A 17,818-nucleotide genomic window follows, 5' to 3' on the forward strand; every position below is an offset into this window, starting at 1 on the left:
TTTTTTTTTTATTAAAAAAAAAAAACAACCACTAGCAGGGATCGAACCCGCTTATTATTATTATTCTAATTAGTATTATTTTTATTTATTTCTATAGCAGAACCTAGTTTTTTTTTAATTAAAAAAAAAAAGACTAGCCACTAGCAGGGATCGAACCGCGCAGTAGGCTAAATGAAGCACCCAAGAAGAGCAAATAACACCACTGGGCTATCTAAGTGCCTTGTTTCATGTGGTTAAACATTAATATACGTACATAAATATAGATTTTCTACCTTATATATACAACATAATTTTTTTACCAAGGGGGTTCGGTTGAACCTCATGGCAACCACGTAGGTCCACCCCTGCATTAATTTAATAACGTTAATTTATTAACATTTTATTAATGTTAATTTGATAACGCTAATTTAATATACTACTACTACTGTCCTTAATAACATTAATTTAATAACATTTTATTAAAACTATAATTTTTTTATTATTAGTATAGTTTCATATTTAATTTAATATTTAAATAAATTATATTTAGATATATTATATAACTTAAATTCGCTCTCTGCTTTATAATATATATATACATACCCGCACAATTTTTTCGTATAAGGTTGACCCACCTAATTAATAAATCTTCAATATTGCTCTTTTTCCGTAATGACAAATGAAATTAGATGTCATTTTCATCTTTGAGCCGGAAATAATGAAAAAATAATAGTGAAAAGTCATTTAAAGGTCATATTTGTGCAGTTTTGAATAGTTAAAGATCATATTTGTGCACTGTCAAAGTTTAAGGTCAAAGTTATAATTTGGTGTCAAGTTTAGGTCATATTTATGTATTATGCCCTTAGATTTTAAGCTGGACGCGCCCAGTTTTGCATGTTAAACACGCGTTTTGCCATGTAGGATCGAAGGTCATGTATGTGCAGTTTTGAATAGTTAAAGGTCATATTTGTGTACTATCAAAATTTAAGGTCAGAGTTATAATTTGGTGTCAAGTTTAGGGTTATTTTTATGTGTTATCTTTTTATGTTAAAATTATATGTATCTGTTAATGTGTTAGCATGTATCTCTCATATACATGTTAATTTGTCTTATAAGTCAAATTTGTCTTGTAAATTAATGTATGTATCTCAAATATACCATGTGTTTCATGTCATACCAAATATTTTATTACGAAAATAATTTCCTTGTATTATAAAATAAATATATTTTTAATAGACAAATTCAAGTAACCGTTAATTTCATTACAATTTAATAGAGCGGTGTTTAAAGTTGAAAAACACTATGTATCTCGTATACAAAAAAAGTTAAATAGTAGTAATTAAACTCCTTAAACAATCAGTTTAATATATAATTTTGGTGTATTATCATCTTAATGTAAAATAATTAAACGTATCTAATAATATGTTTAATGTAAGGATAACAAACATTTTATTCCGTCAAATATTATTTATCAAAATTTCAAAACTAGAAATAACTTCATAACTAATAACAATCATTTTTCTGGTGGTATGAAATTGTTTTGGTCTCGGGGGTTCTTCATTGTCACTAAAATATTTTTGGCTTAATACATATACAGGCCCCTCAACTATTTGACTTTTTCTGTATAGGCACCTCAATTAGGCCATATACCTATTGAACCCTTTACTCCTTCACAAATGATTTCAATTAAGCCCAATTTGCTGACATGGCGCTGATTTAGCATAGTGCGTGCACTGCACGCTATTTGAGAGCGTGAAACATTAAATTTTAACTTTTTTAAAAAAAATCTCTTTATCTTTTTTATTTTTCTTTATTTTCTCCTTTCTCATGATTTTTTATTTTTAAAAAATAATTTCTCTCCTTCTTTTTCTTTATTATATTCTGCTACTCTTCTTCTTCTCCATTTTCCTTTTTCATCTTTCTCTCCTTTTTCATTTTTCTCTCCATGATTAATTACAAATTTGTATTTTAGACATTAAATTAATGATGAAATAGGTATGAAAAGTTAGAAAACATATGCTATCAATTAGATTTTGTTTAGCGATTGGTGCTTTTTTTCATCATGGCTATCAATGCGTCTTCTTGATCTTTAAAAGTCGATGGAACAAATGCATCGTGAAGAAGATAGTCACACTAGTTGACTTTTTTTTTCATCTTCAATTACACACGTCCTCCGAATCGACGAATTAGAGTCAATTCTAGCGAAAAGTTTTGCCGGAGAAACTTCAGAACTGACCGAAAAACTCATAAATCAACTTGAAATCCACTGAATCCTCTCACCCTTTTCTTCTTTCCATTCTGATCGATTTTTTATTTTTCTTATGTTTTTGGATTTCAGTTAATGTGTGTGTGTGCGCGATTTGTGCATGAATGGAGAAATTGATTCAATGTGTGTGCTGCGCATTAAGAAGAAGAAAAGAAAAAAAGAAAAATGAAGTTTTCAACAATGACCTCTCCTCTCTCTCTGAAATCGCGTTTGTGTGTCTGAAGAAGAAAAAGCAATTTTCTTTTTTGAAAATTTTTACTTCCTTCTCAATTGAGTTGTTGTGTTGTGTATGTTTATCAGTGAGTGTAGTGTGTGTTTTGGTACCCCTGTTTTGTGAGAGTCATGTGGGTGTGAGAGAGATTGTGAAGAAGAAAAGGAAAATGGGGTCTGTGTGTTTGGAAGGAAAGAGGGGGAGTGGGGGGAAGATGGGGTAGGCTGCAGTGGGGGGAGGGGGTGTATTAATGATATTTTTTTAAAAAAAAAATAGATTTAATTATGTTAGAAAATTGTTTTTATGATTATTTTAAGTTAAATGCCATGTGTCGTTATTTAATTCGCCACTTTGTCACATCATCAGCGTGTGTATTACACTCAATTCACATTTTTTGCCACGTCAGCAAATTGGGCTCAATTGAAACCATTTATGAAGGAGTAAATGGTTCAATAGATACCTGACTTAATTGAGGTGCCTATACGGGAAAAGTGAAATAGTTTAGGGGCCTATATATGTATTCCGTCAATATTTTTTCTTCGCTTTTAAAACTTCATTCTCACATAACATTTCAATTACTTCTTTTGATAAAATTTCTTCAAAATCTTTTTTAAACTTGGCATTGCACGAGTTGTCAAACCTTAGTGAATGTTGTGGAATCTCATCGATTACATATTTCATATCTTGAAAAATAGATACAAAAAATGGTTATTCGTTAAAAACGTATCATGGTAAGACGCGATGTATCAACATAAAAAAAGAAATTTTGAAATAGAAAAGTATAAGAGATACATAATACAAATATCTATCAAGTGCAGAGATAGATATTTTAAAAGAGATACATACATAATCCTTCTAACGCTATACATATTTATAAAAGAGATAAATATTAAAAAAAAAATATAGGGCATCTAGATACAAGAATGTGAACATGCAACATGCATATAAACTAAGCTAAATTATGTATCTTCAGTTAATAAACATGTATCTAGAAATACATTGTGCTTCCATTACAATGAGTCTGCAAGTAATCTACCATCCATACATACAGAAATAGATCGAAAAAAAAGAGAAAAATTCATAATAATTAGATTGACGTAAAATTCTCAATGTTGATCCAACTAAAAGTTTCAGAAATAACATTATGCCATCCAAGAATTTGGCCTCCAGATAACACCACTCAAAATTTCAAGATCTGATTCATCGCAGCATTCCAAGAAGCATTGGGCACTAGCGATACAAATGGTTGTCCGTACAAGCAAGGAAAAGCTTTGCAATTTCCTCTGCAATCAACAATCAGAAGCTTTGCAAATAGTTGAAGAAGAAAAATCGCACCAAGAAAAAAGAATAAGAAAAATCGCACCAGATGGATATGAGAAGCTGAAGAAGAAAGCATTGTAAATAGCTCAAGAAAAAAATGTGGGTAACTTAATAAGAAAAATCGCACCAGATGGATATGAGAAGAAGAAGAAGAAGAAGATTGCAACTGTAAATTGATTAGGAAGATGAATATTTTAAAAAATTTGAATTAGCAACATTATACCGTCTTTTAGGAGATTTTTTTTAGTTAATTGAATGAGTTAATTATTAATTTAATGTTGTAATTACAGTTACATTCCTTAATTTTAACCAATTAGTTAATTTTTATGATGCATCACTAACTTGTATCTCACTTAACTTATATGTATTTGGAAAACAAAAAATTAAAATTTTGAATAAAATAAAATAAAAATATAAATATTGATAAACTTGTCGGAATTTTTTAAATATCAATGAGTCCATATCTTTCATACCAAACGCACCCACTCTAGTAATCACCATCATTTCCGGTGCCCATTTTATTCCGGGTCGACGTACAGCCTTAACATAACCTAGCTCAGTTATTTTCCCGCCAAAATATCTCCACAATTTTGGCGCCAAAAGTTGCTCGCCTCTCTATCAATTTCCCCCAAACCCAGCATCATCATCCTCAAACCCTCACTCTTACCAATTGCGCTCTCACTTGTCTCTCTCTCTGCCTCTATCCAATCCATTCCAAACACCATGAATGACCTTGACTTCAACCGCGACAAAGGTAACACCTCTCCCTCCTTCTCTTTCTCTTTCACACACACATGCGCGCACTCGTTGTTGTGTAGGAATTAGACTGCATCAAGTAATTTCATTTTAACACAATTATTCTACAGTGTCATTAATTTTCTCTCATTTTACAGATCTAGCGAAAGATTTTCTGTCAAACTTCGCTGATTCTAATGGTGATGCCAAATACATGAACATTCTCGTGAGTTCCTCTCTTTTCCAGTCTTTCTGTTCGGATAAAAAAAACTCCACTTTCTATACTTTTAGTGAATATGTTCATCCTAGAAATGTTTCTGCTCTTTAATTTTTGACTCAATGGAACACTTGCTAATTGTTCTATGTTTCTGTTTTAACTTTTACTTAGCAAGATGTAGCTAATCGTAAAACCAAGGCTATTGAAATCGAGCTTGAAGACTTAGCTGACGTAAGTACATCAGCTCTCTGAATTACTCTACTTGTTCCCCCTTTTCTTGTCTCAATATCTTTTTCGTGAGTCAAATGATATTAGCCTTGACAAATATTTTAAGATTCAAATATTTTTTTTATCTCGTTGATATAAGAAAAATTGCAACTTATAGCGGTTTCCATATAGTTTTTGAATATCCGAATGTTAATTTTTAAAGATTGAAATTAATCTAATCTAATTTAGCTTTGAAATTAGTCAAATTGACTCTCAGCTAGAGATACATGACAACTCTTTGGAACAGAGGGAGTACTTTTTGTTGTAGATTTATGGACTTCACTCTTTCATTTTGCTTGTCCTGGTGCTTTTTTTAAGTTTAAGTGGTGTTTTTTGTTTGAAATTTATAGCTCTTAACATGATATTTTAACTTCTCTTTCAGTACAAGGACTTGGATGAGGAATTTATTCGTAGAATTGCTGAGAACACTAAACGTTATATCACAATATTAGCAAGTGCCATTGATGAGCTCATGCCAGAGCCAACAGAGGCCCTTCCAGATGATGATCACGATATTTTGATGACCCAGCGATCAGAGGAAGCAACTGAGAACACTGATGGTTCTGATCCAAAACAAAAGATGCCCCCGGAGATCAAACGATTCTAGTAAGCAGCATAAAATTATCCTCAAGGATCTAGCTTTATGAATTTGTTTGCCAATTTTTTTCTGTATGTATAATTGTGTCTCTTGTTCTGTATTAATTCTTTAGTCCTGTAATTTTGCAAGCCTTAATGGTACCTTCTTAGTACTGCTTCCTTCAATAAATTACCTTACCTAATGAGTGATAAGAATGGGTTTTGTTTTCTCTTTCAGCATTATTAGGAGTACTTCTGTTAACTGTATGATATGAATTTGATTGACTTAATTAGTTAATCTCAAAACATCATGATGAAATGTGTGATAATTTATTCGTGTTAACATACTAGGCAATCAAGTTCCCAGGTGAAAATAGCATGTCTGTTAACTGGAGACTACCTATGTGGTCCGGCCTTATAAATTAATTCTAAAGAAAAGACAGAAAGTGGATACTCTGAATGGGTTAACTGCCTAACTCTTTGTCTTTATTGAATCCAGTGAAGTGTACATTAAAGCCTCTTCTAAAGGTCGGCCATTCACAATTAGGGAGGTCAAAGCTTCATATATTGGTCAGCTTGTCAGGATATCTGGCATTGTGACACGCTGTTCAGACGTCAAACCGCTGATGCAGGTGGCTGTATATACATGTGAAGAATGTGGATTTGAAATCTATCAGGTCCGAATGTTGTGCTTGTGTTTAAACTTTATCTCTTTATTTGACCTGCTAAATGCAATTGTAGGATAGCCTTAATGGCAGTGTTAAATTAAATCACAACAATGTTAAGTAGGATGTCAAAGCTACATTGTATCTAAAGAACCTATTTTAATGCACTTGCTGAACAGGAAGTAACTGCTAGAGTATTCATGCCTCTGTTTGAGTGCCCATCTTATCGCTGCAAGGTAAATAAAGCCAAAGGGAATCTCATCCTTCAACTTCGGGCATCAAAGTTTTTGAAGTTTCAAGAGGTTAGTTCTTTGCATTAAATCTTGATTACAACATTAATTCCGTAGCACAGTTTTACATTTCTGATGTTGATTCAGGCCAAAATTCAAGAATTGGCTGAACATGTCCCCAAGGGTCACATTCCCCGATCAATGACTGTGCACTTCAGAGGAGAACTTACAAGGAAGGTTGGTGATAATTTTTGTTTATTTTATTTTTCCTCTAAAAGTGGTTTCGAAAGGTTAGTGATAACTTCAGAGTAGTAAATGTTAACCACAGTTAACTGCTTTCTAGATTGAGTTAGTAGATGAGATCAAATGATATCACAAACTTAAAGCTTCCGGTGAGCATATTCTTGAAGGGGTCCCTCTAAAGCTTGCACCGCTTAATGGTAACATATTGCTGCTCTTTTTCTAAAAATTGCAGGTATCTCCTGGTGATGTTGTTGAACTGTCAGGCATTTTTCTGCCTATGCCTTACACAGGATTTAGAGCTATGCGAGCTGGGTTAATTGCAGATACTTACTTGGAAGCAATGTCTGTTTCCCATTTCAAGAAAAAATATGAAGAGTAAGCTATTGCTACTTTTCCCTTTTCTACTGAATCTTTTTCGTCTTCATGTTCTGCTAGTAGTCCTTTTTTAGGTGAACTCTGTTTTCTACTAGCAACTGGAAAACATAACTGGATGTAAAATGTGTCACCTTTTCTTGGAAGACTCAGAGTTTACTTTTAGCACATTGAGGATTCAAACTTGGTTCCAGATTGAGCTTAAATGCAGAACATTTCTAAAAGAAAAATGAAATTTGAAACATAATATAATTTAATGTGCTTATTTGTTACTTTTTCTCTGTAAGTGTTTTTGAAATACTATGCTTGGAATAGGTTCAGTCTACTTCAGATCAAATCTATATCTTTTCTAGTTTTCTATTTAGAATATTTAGAGGGCACTACTTGTAAATTTGATTTATGAATAACCCTTTTCTCAGTAACATAATTTCTTTGTTCACTACTGAAATAGAAAATATAAGGTTCTTATACTTGCTAAATTTCTTAATAATGATGGTATGGTTAATAAGTTTCCGGATGCAGTTATGAACTCAGAGGAGATGAGGAAGAGCAGATTGCACGGTTAGCTGAGGATGGAGATATATATAACAAGTTGTCTCGTTCCTTGGCTCCTGAAATATTTGGGCATGAGGATATTAAGAAAGCTCTTCTTCTTCTTTTAGTAGGTGCTCCTCATCGGAAACTGAAGGATGGTATGAAGGTAAGCGCTCCGACCTAAATCGAAATCCATCTTCTGCCTATCTCCTTAGATTAAGAAAATCTGATTCATCTTTATGACAAAAATCTCAGATCAGAGGTGATTTACATATATGTTTGATGGGTGATCCCGGGGTAGCAAAAAGTCAGCTTCTCAAACACATAATTAACGTTGCACCAAGAGGTGTCTACACAACTGGTAAGGGTAGCAGTGGAGTTGGTCTAACTGCTGCTGTTCAGAAAGATCCAGTAACTAATGAGATGGTTCTTGAAGGCGGAGCACTGGTAAGAACAAATTAATTCTTTTTTCCCTCTACTTCATTGAGTTTTGGAAAAATTCATAGCGTGAGCAATGTGCATTAGGAGTATGAACTGTATCAGGCATCTTTCAGTGATGTATCATCAGATAGTTGATCTCACAACCATCTATTCTTAAGTATTCTGTGACATTGTTTTTCTCAGGTATTGGCTGATATGGGTATATGTGCTATTGATGAATTTGATAAGATGGATGAGTCTGATAGAACAGCTATACATGAAGTAATGGAGCAGCAGACTGTTAGTATTGCAAAGGCTGGGATCACTACGTCTCTAAATGCAAGGACTGCAGTGCTTGCTGCTGCTAATCCTGCCTGGTAAGCTTTTACTGTTTTCTCCTACTTGGTTTGTTGAAAACACTCAGAGGCAACTGCCATCTTTTAGAATTGTGACTTTCTTGCATGTAGAATATTCTAAATTTAGCAATAGTAGGTCATCTGATTTATTTGTAGAGGCAGTTGGCTGTATTGATGCACAAACTTTCAAACACTCATGATTTCTGTTCCAAACCTCTTAGGGGAAGATATGATATGAGAAGGACTCCAGCTGAAAATATTAATCTCCCCCCAGCTCTTCTATCAAGATTTGATCTTTTGTGGCTAATCTTAGATCGAGCAGATATGGATTCTGATCTTGAAATGGCTAGACATGTTGTTTATGTGCATCAGAACAAAGAATCTCCTGCTCTCGGGTTCACTCCGCTTGAACCATCTGTGCTTCGGTAAATACAAGAATATCTTTCTGGTGTTTCAACTCAAGAGAAACTCTTTACTAGTTAGTAGTCAGGCTTAGAATTGAATGAACAACCTACACCCATTTTCTTCTTCAGGGCTTATATTTCAGCTGCAAGGAGATTATCTCCCTCAATCCCAAAGGAGCTAGAGGAGTACATTGCTGGTGCATATTCTAGTATCAGGCAAGAAGAAGCAAAATCAAACACCCCTCACTCTTATACAACCGTCAGAACACTTCTAAGCATCTTGAGGATATCAGCTGTAAGTTTCTGTGTCAATTTAAGAGTAAAGTTAAAGAAAACATTGCTTCATAGTAAGAATTGGGACTATTTTTATCTTTCAACTCTTATTGGAGGTGGAGAACTTGTATTGAATCAAGTGTGACAGTTGTCAAGTGCCACATGGAAGAAACTGAAGGAGGAAACATTCTTGTTTTCTCCTTGGTTTGAAAGGCTAAAAAGCAGAAATTTGGGTTAGCTATCATTAGGAAATATAGGGTCTTTGAAAATGTAGGCTTTACTTTTCAACACAATTCTGGACCTCGCTGTCCTGATTGCAGGTGTTACAGCTTAAGTTATAATAAGTTGGTCATAAATATAGTTGTCTCCCTTAATCATAAGGTCAAATAGACAATGATGATGGCAAATTAGTCAAGTAAATGTCATAATACCTCCTTTGCAATCATCCTTTACACTTCGTTGATGTTATTTTACTGTTTTAAATTAGGCTCTAGCCAGACTACGTTTCTCAGAAAAAGTTGCTCAGAGTGATGTGGATGAGGCACTTCGGCTAATGCAGATGTCGAAGTTCTCCTTGTATTCAGATGATAGGCAGAAAGCTGGCCTGGATGCGATATCTGACATTTATTCAATCCTGCGTGATGAGGCTGCTAGGATGAACAGGCTGGAACTAAGCTATGCCCAGGCTCTGAACTGGATTTCCAGAAAGGTTAGTTTGTGGTTAATTATGCCAGATCAAGCTGGAAGCACGAACTTTGTTGGTAGCTTCAAATATATACTTGGATCAAGTGCACATGCATGATAAATTACAGCATAAAAAACGTGTTACAATTCACACTCGCATTATCTGATGATAAAGTTGTCAAGAAGTAAAGGTGGATAGTTGTGATTAAAACAGAAAAGAACCAGAAAAAAGTTTCATTATCTGTTGAGCTTGTCAAGGTTGTTGTGCTATGGTTTCTCAATGAAGTAGTGTCCAACTGCATTCTTTTTCATGCTTTTGGGAAGGAAGCATGCAGAATGACACCCATATAGGGTTATAATACTCGAATACATATGAAAACTACTTATGAACTATTTATGTTCTGTTCAATTAGCCTTTGGTAGAACATAAGTATTGATTGCTTGATCCAAAGCCAAAATCTGCTAGTTCATCTTAATGTTGCTGCAACTTTCCTCCAGCCACTGTCACTCCCCTATATAAAAGAGGAAAAACAGAGGAGTAAATCTGATCAGACTATGTAGCTCAGGGTGGCTATTGATAGTTTGATACAGTACAAGTATATCTCCAGAATTTGCCAGAATTATTTACATTGAGTCCTTGTGGTGAACCAAGATTGATGTAGCTTCTTTACTCATACTCAGGCCCACCCATGTTTTTAACCAACTAAATCTGTTTTCATCTTCCTGCAAGTAATGTCAATCAGCTAATCTGCCAAGCCAGTTGGGATGTATATCTAGCTTTATCAAAATCTTTTCAAGGCTATCTCTTTTGGTTCTTTCATTTCGAGTCATTATATCCATTTCTTGCTGCCATTCAATAGCCAATGTGTTGGAGTCCCACATCGGTAGGTTAAAGGGTCCTTGGTCTCCTTATATGGTTTTGGGCAATCCTCCCCTCATGAGTTAGCTTTTGAGGTTGAGTTAGGCCCAAGATCTATTTCTTTATCATGGTATCAGAGACGGGTCCACCCAGTTCATTGTTTTCGATGTTGGCTCCTCCGTTTTATATTGTCCACGCTCCAGATATTCAGCCCAGAGACAGGTCTACCTAGTTCATTGTTTTTGATGTTGGCCCCGTCTTATATTGTCCACGCTCCAGATGTCCAGCCCTGGGCGTGCGGGGGTGTTGGAGTCCCACATCGGTGGGTTAAAGGTTCTTGGTCTCCTTGTATGGTTTTGGGCAATTCTCTCCTCATGAGTTAACTTCAGACTCAAGATCCATTTCTTTATCACAATGCAATAAGTCCTATATTCGGGCTTAAATTGTTTTCTCCTTGAGCATGGTACTGACTTTTTGCTATGAGTTTTCTCCCCTCTAATGTCTTGCTGCTTTATCTTGGAACAGGGATACAGTGAAGCTCAACTCAAGGAATGTTTGGAAGAATATGCAGCCTTAAATGTGTGGCAGATTCATCCTGATAGCTTTAACATCAGATTCATTGATGCGTGATAGACAATGGATCAATGTGAACCCAGTAATTTTACAAGCTTGTATCATGGAATCTCCCTTTGTGTTAGGCTACTTCTTACAGTTAGTAAAACTAGTATTGTATCAAGAATGGGATTTAGCTCAAATTATTAAAAGTCGATCATATGGGAGGCTAATTGTGTATGACCAGAGTTATCAGTCTGCCAGAATTTGCTCCTAGAAGTTTCTATGCCTCTTGTGTACCTTCTTCATGGCAGTGTAACCTTGTTTACTGAGGCTGAAAGCATTTAATTGGTAGTAAAATTCTACTCATTTTAATGTCTTGCAATGGGATTTGCATGCTTTCTGACTTTGGAAATTCTGCAACATGAAAATGGGAATGAATATTGGTGGTTTTTCTTAGAAATAATTCAGTTAACAATTTTTTCTCTAGTTTTTTCAGTTTCATTTGTGCCTCCCGTTGACACCTGTTACTTTATCATCCATTTTCTTTGTGTCTAATCTACCTTACATCTGTTCTATCTTGCTTTTATAAATAAACATGAGTGCAATTCTTAAAAAAAAAATAAAAAAATAGTGGAATGTTTAGATATAATTGATTGCTCTATTATAGTTCTAGAGCTGACTTTAGTTACACACTCGTTTTAATTTTAATAAACTACATAAAACATAGACAAATAAGGTTGATTTTAAATAAATTTTAGGATATTTATAGAAAGATACTAGAAAAAAATTAGTGCAATAAAAAGAGTTGGATATTGCCAAGCCAGTCTGGTACACTATCAATGATTCAATATATCAAACGGATCGCTAACTCTGTATTTGACAATAATTTGATGCATTCTAAATAGGGATGAAATGAGAAAATTTTTAGATTATGACTAAATTGTCAATTAAATATATAATTACGTGGGGGTTTTATTAGAGTTTTATTTTTTCGTTATTTATATCCAATATTATGCAAAGGTTCTATTATTTTCTGAATTTAGTTTTTTGTATTATTTAAACACTTCAATTTTGGTTCAGTTTTTTGTTGCTGTCTAAGTTCAGTTTTTGATCCATTAATGGGATTTTAATGGATTTGTTTATCTAGTTTTGGTTGTTTTGCTGCAGTTTTTTCTGCAATTTTTGTTCATTTTTGATCCAATAGCATGAACAAAGATTAACAACTTACAACTTTTATAAACCAAATAAATGAGCAAATCAATGTAAAATATTAATAATCATTTTATAGGTGTAAAAACAAGCGGGTTATTTTCAAATATAGACCCAAATTAGGGTGACTTTCAAATTTTAGCCTCAAATAAAAAGACTTTGTTAAAATAGCCTTCACTTGTTAAGCATATTTTCTTGGACGAAAATACCCTCCTACAATCCGTTAAATCTCTTTCTTCCAATTTCAGCTTATATTTGAGAATAACTCGTCCAGTTTCTTCCAAATTTCAGAATCGATCTCCAAAATATTCGCTATTAAATCTCTTTCTTCCAAATTTCAGAATCGACTTTCAAACATTCGCAGTCGACTTTAGCCGTAAGGGTTCTTCAGGTATGAACTTCATCATCAAAATTTACTGTGGTAATTTAGCTCGTTATATAATTAGCATATTGATTTAATTTTTGGGGAGGTGAACGTAAGCTGAAATTGGGATATGCTGTTGTTGTAGTAACATATTTACCATTGAGGAATTGCGTCGAATAGGTTGTGGGGAGTTTGTTATTGCGGTTATAATTGTGTTTGAGTAGTTGTGGGGGGTCGGTCTTGAAGGGAAAGGCCGTTAATATGGGAGTTAACATTGATCGCAACATATTTTGGGAAGGCCAAACGTATAAGGTCAAGGTAGTACAAGAAATTAGTTTCAAGTATTTCAAACTAGTGGTATAATTAGCATTAGAAGATGATGAGGAATTGTTAAAAGATGATGAGGAATTGTGTCGAACAGGTTGTGGGGACTTTGTTATTGCGATTATAATTGTGTTTGGGTAGTTGCAAGGGTTTGGTCTTGGAGGGAAAGATTATGTTTTCCATCTCGGATGAATCCAGACTATATTTTAGAGATTAAAGAAGCACTAACTTGTTGATTCTAAGAGAGAACACCTTAGCTATTAGCTTGTATAACATAGAGCAACAGACAATGGATTTAAATTCTCTAATGGTAGTAAGATTTGACACTTTAGGTAACAAGGTTACTATTATACAACTTTTTAGTGTTAAAAAAAGTCATTCATTGTTGAACACACATCATATTTATATTCATGGACCATTTGTTGTTGAACAATGCTTACCTAAATATGTTGGAATAATCATCGGTGTTTCCGACAACTTCTTTTATCTCAGTATAGCGTGTTTCTGTTGAATCATTAGATAGAATCCCCTAGAAGTCAATTGCCCTTGCTCTTTTTCTGCTCTTTTCGGGAAGTCTGCTTATCTTGTTGTCTTACTTCATCTTATCCGGTCATATGGCAGGAGAGAGTGTAACACCCCAACTTAGGAAGGAGTCTCATATCGATAAAACACAGGAGGGATGCTGGGTATATAAGTGAGAAAGCCTTACTCCCTAGTGACGCGTTTTAAAGCCGTGAGGGCCTGGGCCCAGTGCGGACAATATCACTAGTGGGTTGGGCAGAGACATAGGTATCTCAGGCCTGTGTGGTTTGGGATGCCCATCGGGGTCAGGGCCTCGGGCCGGGTCGTGACAGAATGGTATCAAAGCCGCTCCTGTGTCATCCCTGTCGATGTGGGCCAGAGTTCAAACTGAGTGTAGGCAAAACCTGGTAAGGCGAGGCAAACCTCAGTCCTGAGTGTAGGCAAATCCCATTCGGTAAGGCAAACCTCAGCGAGGACGCTGAGTCCGTAAGGGGGTGTATGTAACACCCCAACTAAGGAAGGAGTCCCACATCGACAAAACACAGGAGGAATGTTGAGTATATAAGTGAGAAAGCCTTACTCCCTAGTGACGCGTAGTGGACAATATCACTAGTGAGTTGGGCAGAGACAGGGGTATCTTGGGCTTGTGTGGTTCGGGATGTCAGTCGCAGCCAGGGCCTCGAGCCGGGTCGTGACAGAGAGTTCCCAGGGATATGGGCTCCTTGCACTGGGAATCCTCATGTTTCTCCCGGATAAGTCAAAAACATATATTAATAGATACTGCTTTGGATCCGTAAGTTGTTATTCTTTTGTCCATAATTGTTCGATATGTCCTCGAGGAGAGTGTCGTAGTTCATTAAATACAGAATCAATTTGCGGACGCACCATTGATTTGACAGCCTGATTTACAGTTATGTTAACAAGGTAACTTCCATTGAATTTGCAGCAGAATAAATAAGTGAGATAGCAAATGGTAGGGCTACTTATTACTGTATCTGTCCTTTCTGTACTTGCTAGAAGCATCATATCAAGGTGATTGTAGATCTGCACTGAAAACGATTATACTAAATTGATTTTTTGGGATGTACATTACATCTTGCAAACTTCTGCAATAGGCAATAGATTCTACTTCGCCATATTTTCTCCATTTTTTTAGACAGTCTTGAGTTTAACACGCTACACTTTTGGTTGCATATTTTCTTTATTCAAGTTGTCATATTCGCTTTTTCATTAATTAATTGATTACGCTACTTTCAACTGTGTTTGCAAGTTTCTATGAGACGCGGATTGCATATTACTCTTAGAGAGGTGCTAAAGGTTATCGATTTACTGCCATCCCTGACTATTGAAGTCTTCAAACTTCATGTAAGCTCTCAATGTAGTTACTAGTTTCTGTAATGAGTTTTGTGATAGTTTATCTTTCTCGCACGCGTTCTGTCCTTCACACTTCAAAAAACTTATGAATGTTGAACACGCATCATATTTATAAAATTTTTTGTTTGTATCCAATGAGACCAAAAATATATTCAACAAAGCATTAACCGAAAACCTGAAAGGAAAAACAAATACTAAAATAATAAGATTCTTAGTTTAAAAACTAAATAAGATTCATGTTACTTTTTTTCTTTCATAACTACACTAAAATACATGGGGTTTGAATCACCTAGCTTATACACAAAGCCCTGAATTTTTATTGTAACGTGCTCTCTTCAATATTGCTCCACTTCTCAATAATAGTCAGTACATCATTCTCCTTCAACGTCATACTATCAGAGTATTGAGTTGATAAACTATGTTGTATCACTTGCAACCTATCTCTGAAGAAAACAACCCTCTCTGAATCACCCCTATAGTGTGTGTTATTCAGTAGTTTCAAGTGTGATCTTAGCATTTTCAGATTCTGCTATATATTTCAAGTTATGCCCCATGGGCAAGAGTTGATACTTCCTTAGTCTGTACTGATTTGGCAGATAACCTATAACTCTTGCCCCAGAGGCAAGACTGAGACAGTTATGCCTCATGGGAAAGAGTTGACAATGCCATAGTCTGTAATGATTTAGCCGATGACCTATAACTCTTGCCCTAGAGGCAAGACTTTGACAGTTATGCCCCATGGGCAATAGTTGACTATGCCTTACTCTTTAATAATTTTACTTGCTAAAGATATATATTCAAAATTAAATTATTACTTATCTTTTATTGTTTCATTTTTCACAAGGGTTGTGCTTGGAATGGATTAAAACGAAATGAGTATTGAAAGTATTGATAAAAATAATGAGTTACACGTTATTGAACAAATATTGAAGGCTGAAATAGCTGAGCCATCCAAGATGAAGAGGGTACGCCAAAAAAAGAAGAGGATACTTGATGTCGAGACTACTCTCTTGAGACACAATGCCTCTTTGAATGAGGTAAATGTCAAGTCGATCTTCATTGACAAACATAATATGATGACATGCATGGTTTAGAAAATTGTTGAAATTGAAAACTTTTGCCCAAGATGCAAAAGTTTATCCTTTATTTGCACTGATTAGATTATTAACATAGATGGAACTCTTGCCTCATGGGCAAAACTTGGTTTAAAAAATTGTTGAAATTAAAAACTTTTTCCCAAGAGATAACAGTTTATCCTTTATTTGCACTGATTAGATTATTAACATAGATGGAACTCTTGCCTCATGGGCAAGACTTAATTTAGAAAATTGTTGAAATTAAAAACTTTTACCCTAGAGGCAACAGTTTATCCTTTATTTGCACTGATTAGATTATTAACATAGATGGAACTCTTGCCTCATAGGCAAGACATGGTTTAGAAAATTATTGAAATTGAAAACTTTTGCCCCAGAGGCAACAGTTTATCCTTTATTTGCACTGATTAGATTATTAACATAGATAGAACTCTTGGCTCATGGGCAAGACTTGATTTAGAAAATTGTTGAAATTGAAAACTTTTGCCCATAAGACAACAGTTTATCATTTTTGCACTGATTATATTATTAACATAGATGGAACTCTTGCCTCATAAGCAAGACTTGGTTTAGAAAATTGTTGAAATTGAAAACTTTTGCCCAAGAGGCAAAAGTTTATCCTTTATTTGCGCTGATTAGATTATTAACATAGATTGAACTCTTGCCTCATGGGCATGACTTAGTTTAGAAAATTTTTGTACAAAATGTTATCCTATTGACGTTGAAAACTTTTGCCAAAGAGGCAAAAGTTTATTCTTTAATTGCACTGATTAGATTATTAACATAGATGGAACTCTTGCCTCATGGGCAAGACTTGGTTTAGAAAATTGTTGTACAAATATTATCCTGTTGAAGTTGAAAACTTTTGCCCAAGAGGCAAAAGTTTATTTTTTAATTATACTAATTAGATTATTAACATAGATGCAACTCTTGCCTCATGGGCAAGACTTAGTTTAGAAAATTGTTGTACTCTGATTTTATGAAAGAAAAATGGAATCGCAAGGCAACTTTCATAACATCACACGTTGGGCAGAAGTGGAGGTGACTGACAAGATTCAAGTCGCCTTGAAATTGAAAGTAAGTAATCAAAATTGTATGTTGATAATAGGGAAATATACTATTACTGTTTTTTTATTGCAGATTATACATAGCTGGTTTACTGTTATTTGTGATTTATTGCCAGTTTTTTTATTTTTTTGAGATTCGCACGTGAAATATATGTTTTATTGCTTCTGCTCATAACTGCATAATCGTTTATGATTTGATGTTATATGCTTGATTGTATCTATTTTTTGGTTGCCTCAATATTCGTCCCCTATGTATGTTTGATTGCCCTGTATGGCTGATTCTGCTCATATACTAGATGTTTCACTATCATAGTTGATTCTAATCCTAGATTAGATGCAAAATCTGTTTTATCTCAATTTATTTGTAGCTGATTCTCCTGCTCATATGTTGGAAGCATCACTATTAAATCAGCTGTTGTTCCTGATCAAGGTTATGTCTTTTCTATATAATACAGGGAATTTGACTTTGAAAGCTTATTCCTTGGATGACAGATCTTTCTCCTGCACTTTCCCTGACCAAGCCAAGCATCAAAACTCTAACTATCCCCTATATTGGCCCTTCTCTTCCATTTTGAAATAGAACCTTAATTGTTACTCCTTATTATTGGTCACTTATTATTAGATTTTCGATTAGTTCAATATTAGATTGTGATTTGATGTTATATGTTTGATTGTAGCTATTTTTTGGTTGCCTCAAG

The 17,818-nt window shown here is 34.6% G+C and overlaps 1 protein-coding gene across 1 annotated transcript; it reads left to right on the forward strand.

The window, feature by feature from the left end:
* The first annotated feature begins 4,259 nt into the window (after window positions 1–4,259).
* LOC107853571 (DNA replication licensing factor MCM7) lies at window positions 4,260–11,548 on the forward strand. The gene is made up of 15 exons (XM_016698559.2): window positions 4,260–4,530; window positions 4,670–4,737; window positions 4,900–4,959; window positions 5,378–5,601; window positions 6,071–6,248; window positions 6,416–6,538; window positions 6,614–6,703; window positions 6,942–7,084; window positions 7,604–7,781; window positions 7,871–8,062; window positions 8,240–8,412; window positions 8,613–8,816; window positions 8,925–9,090; window positions 9,556–9,777; window positions 11,137–11,548. Exons 1-15 carry the CDS (start codon window positions 4,500–4,502, stop codon window positions 11,239–11,241), a joined length of 2,157 nt encoding a protein of 718 aa, XP_016554045.1. The 5' UTR covers window positions 4,260–4,499; the 3' UTR covers window positions 11,242–11,548.
* Window positions 11,549–17,818: the final 6,270 nt, after the last annotated feature.

Source organism: Capsicum annuum, chromosome 1 (assembly GCF_002878395.1).
Source record: "Capsicum annuum cultivar UCD-10X-F1 chromosome 1, UCD10Xv1.1, whole genome shotgun sequence".
In the NCBI taxonomy this organism is placed as follows: Eukaryota; Viridiplantae; Streptophyta; class Magnoliopsida; order Solanales; family Solanaceae; genus Capsicum; species Capsicum annuum.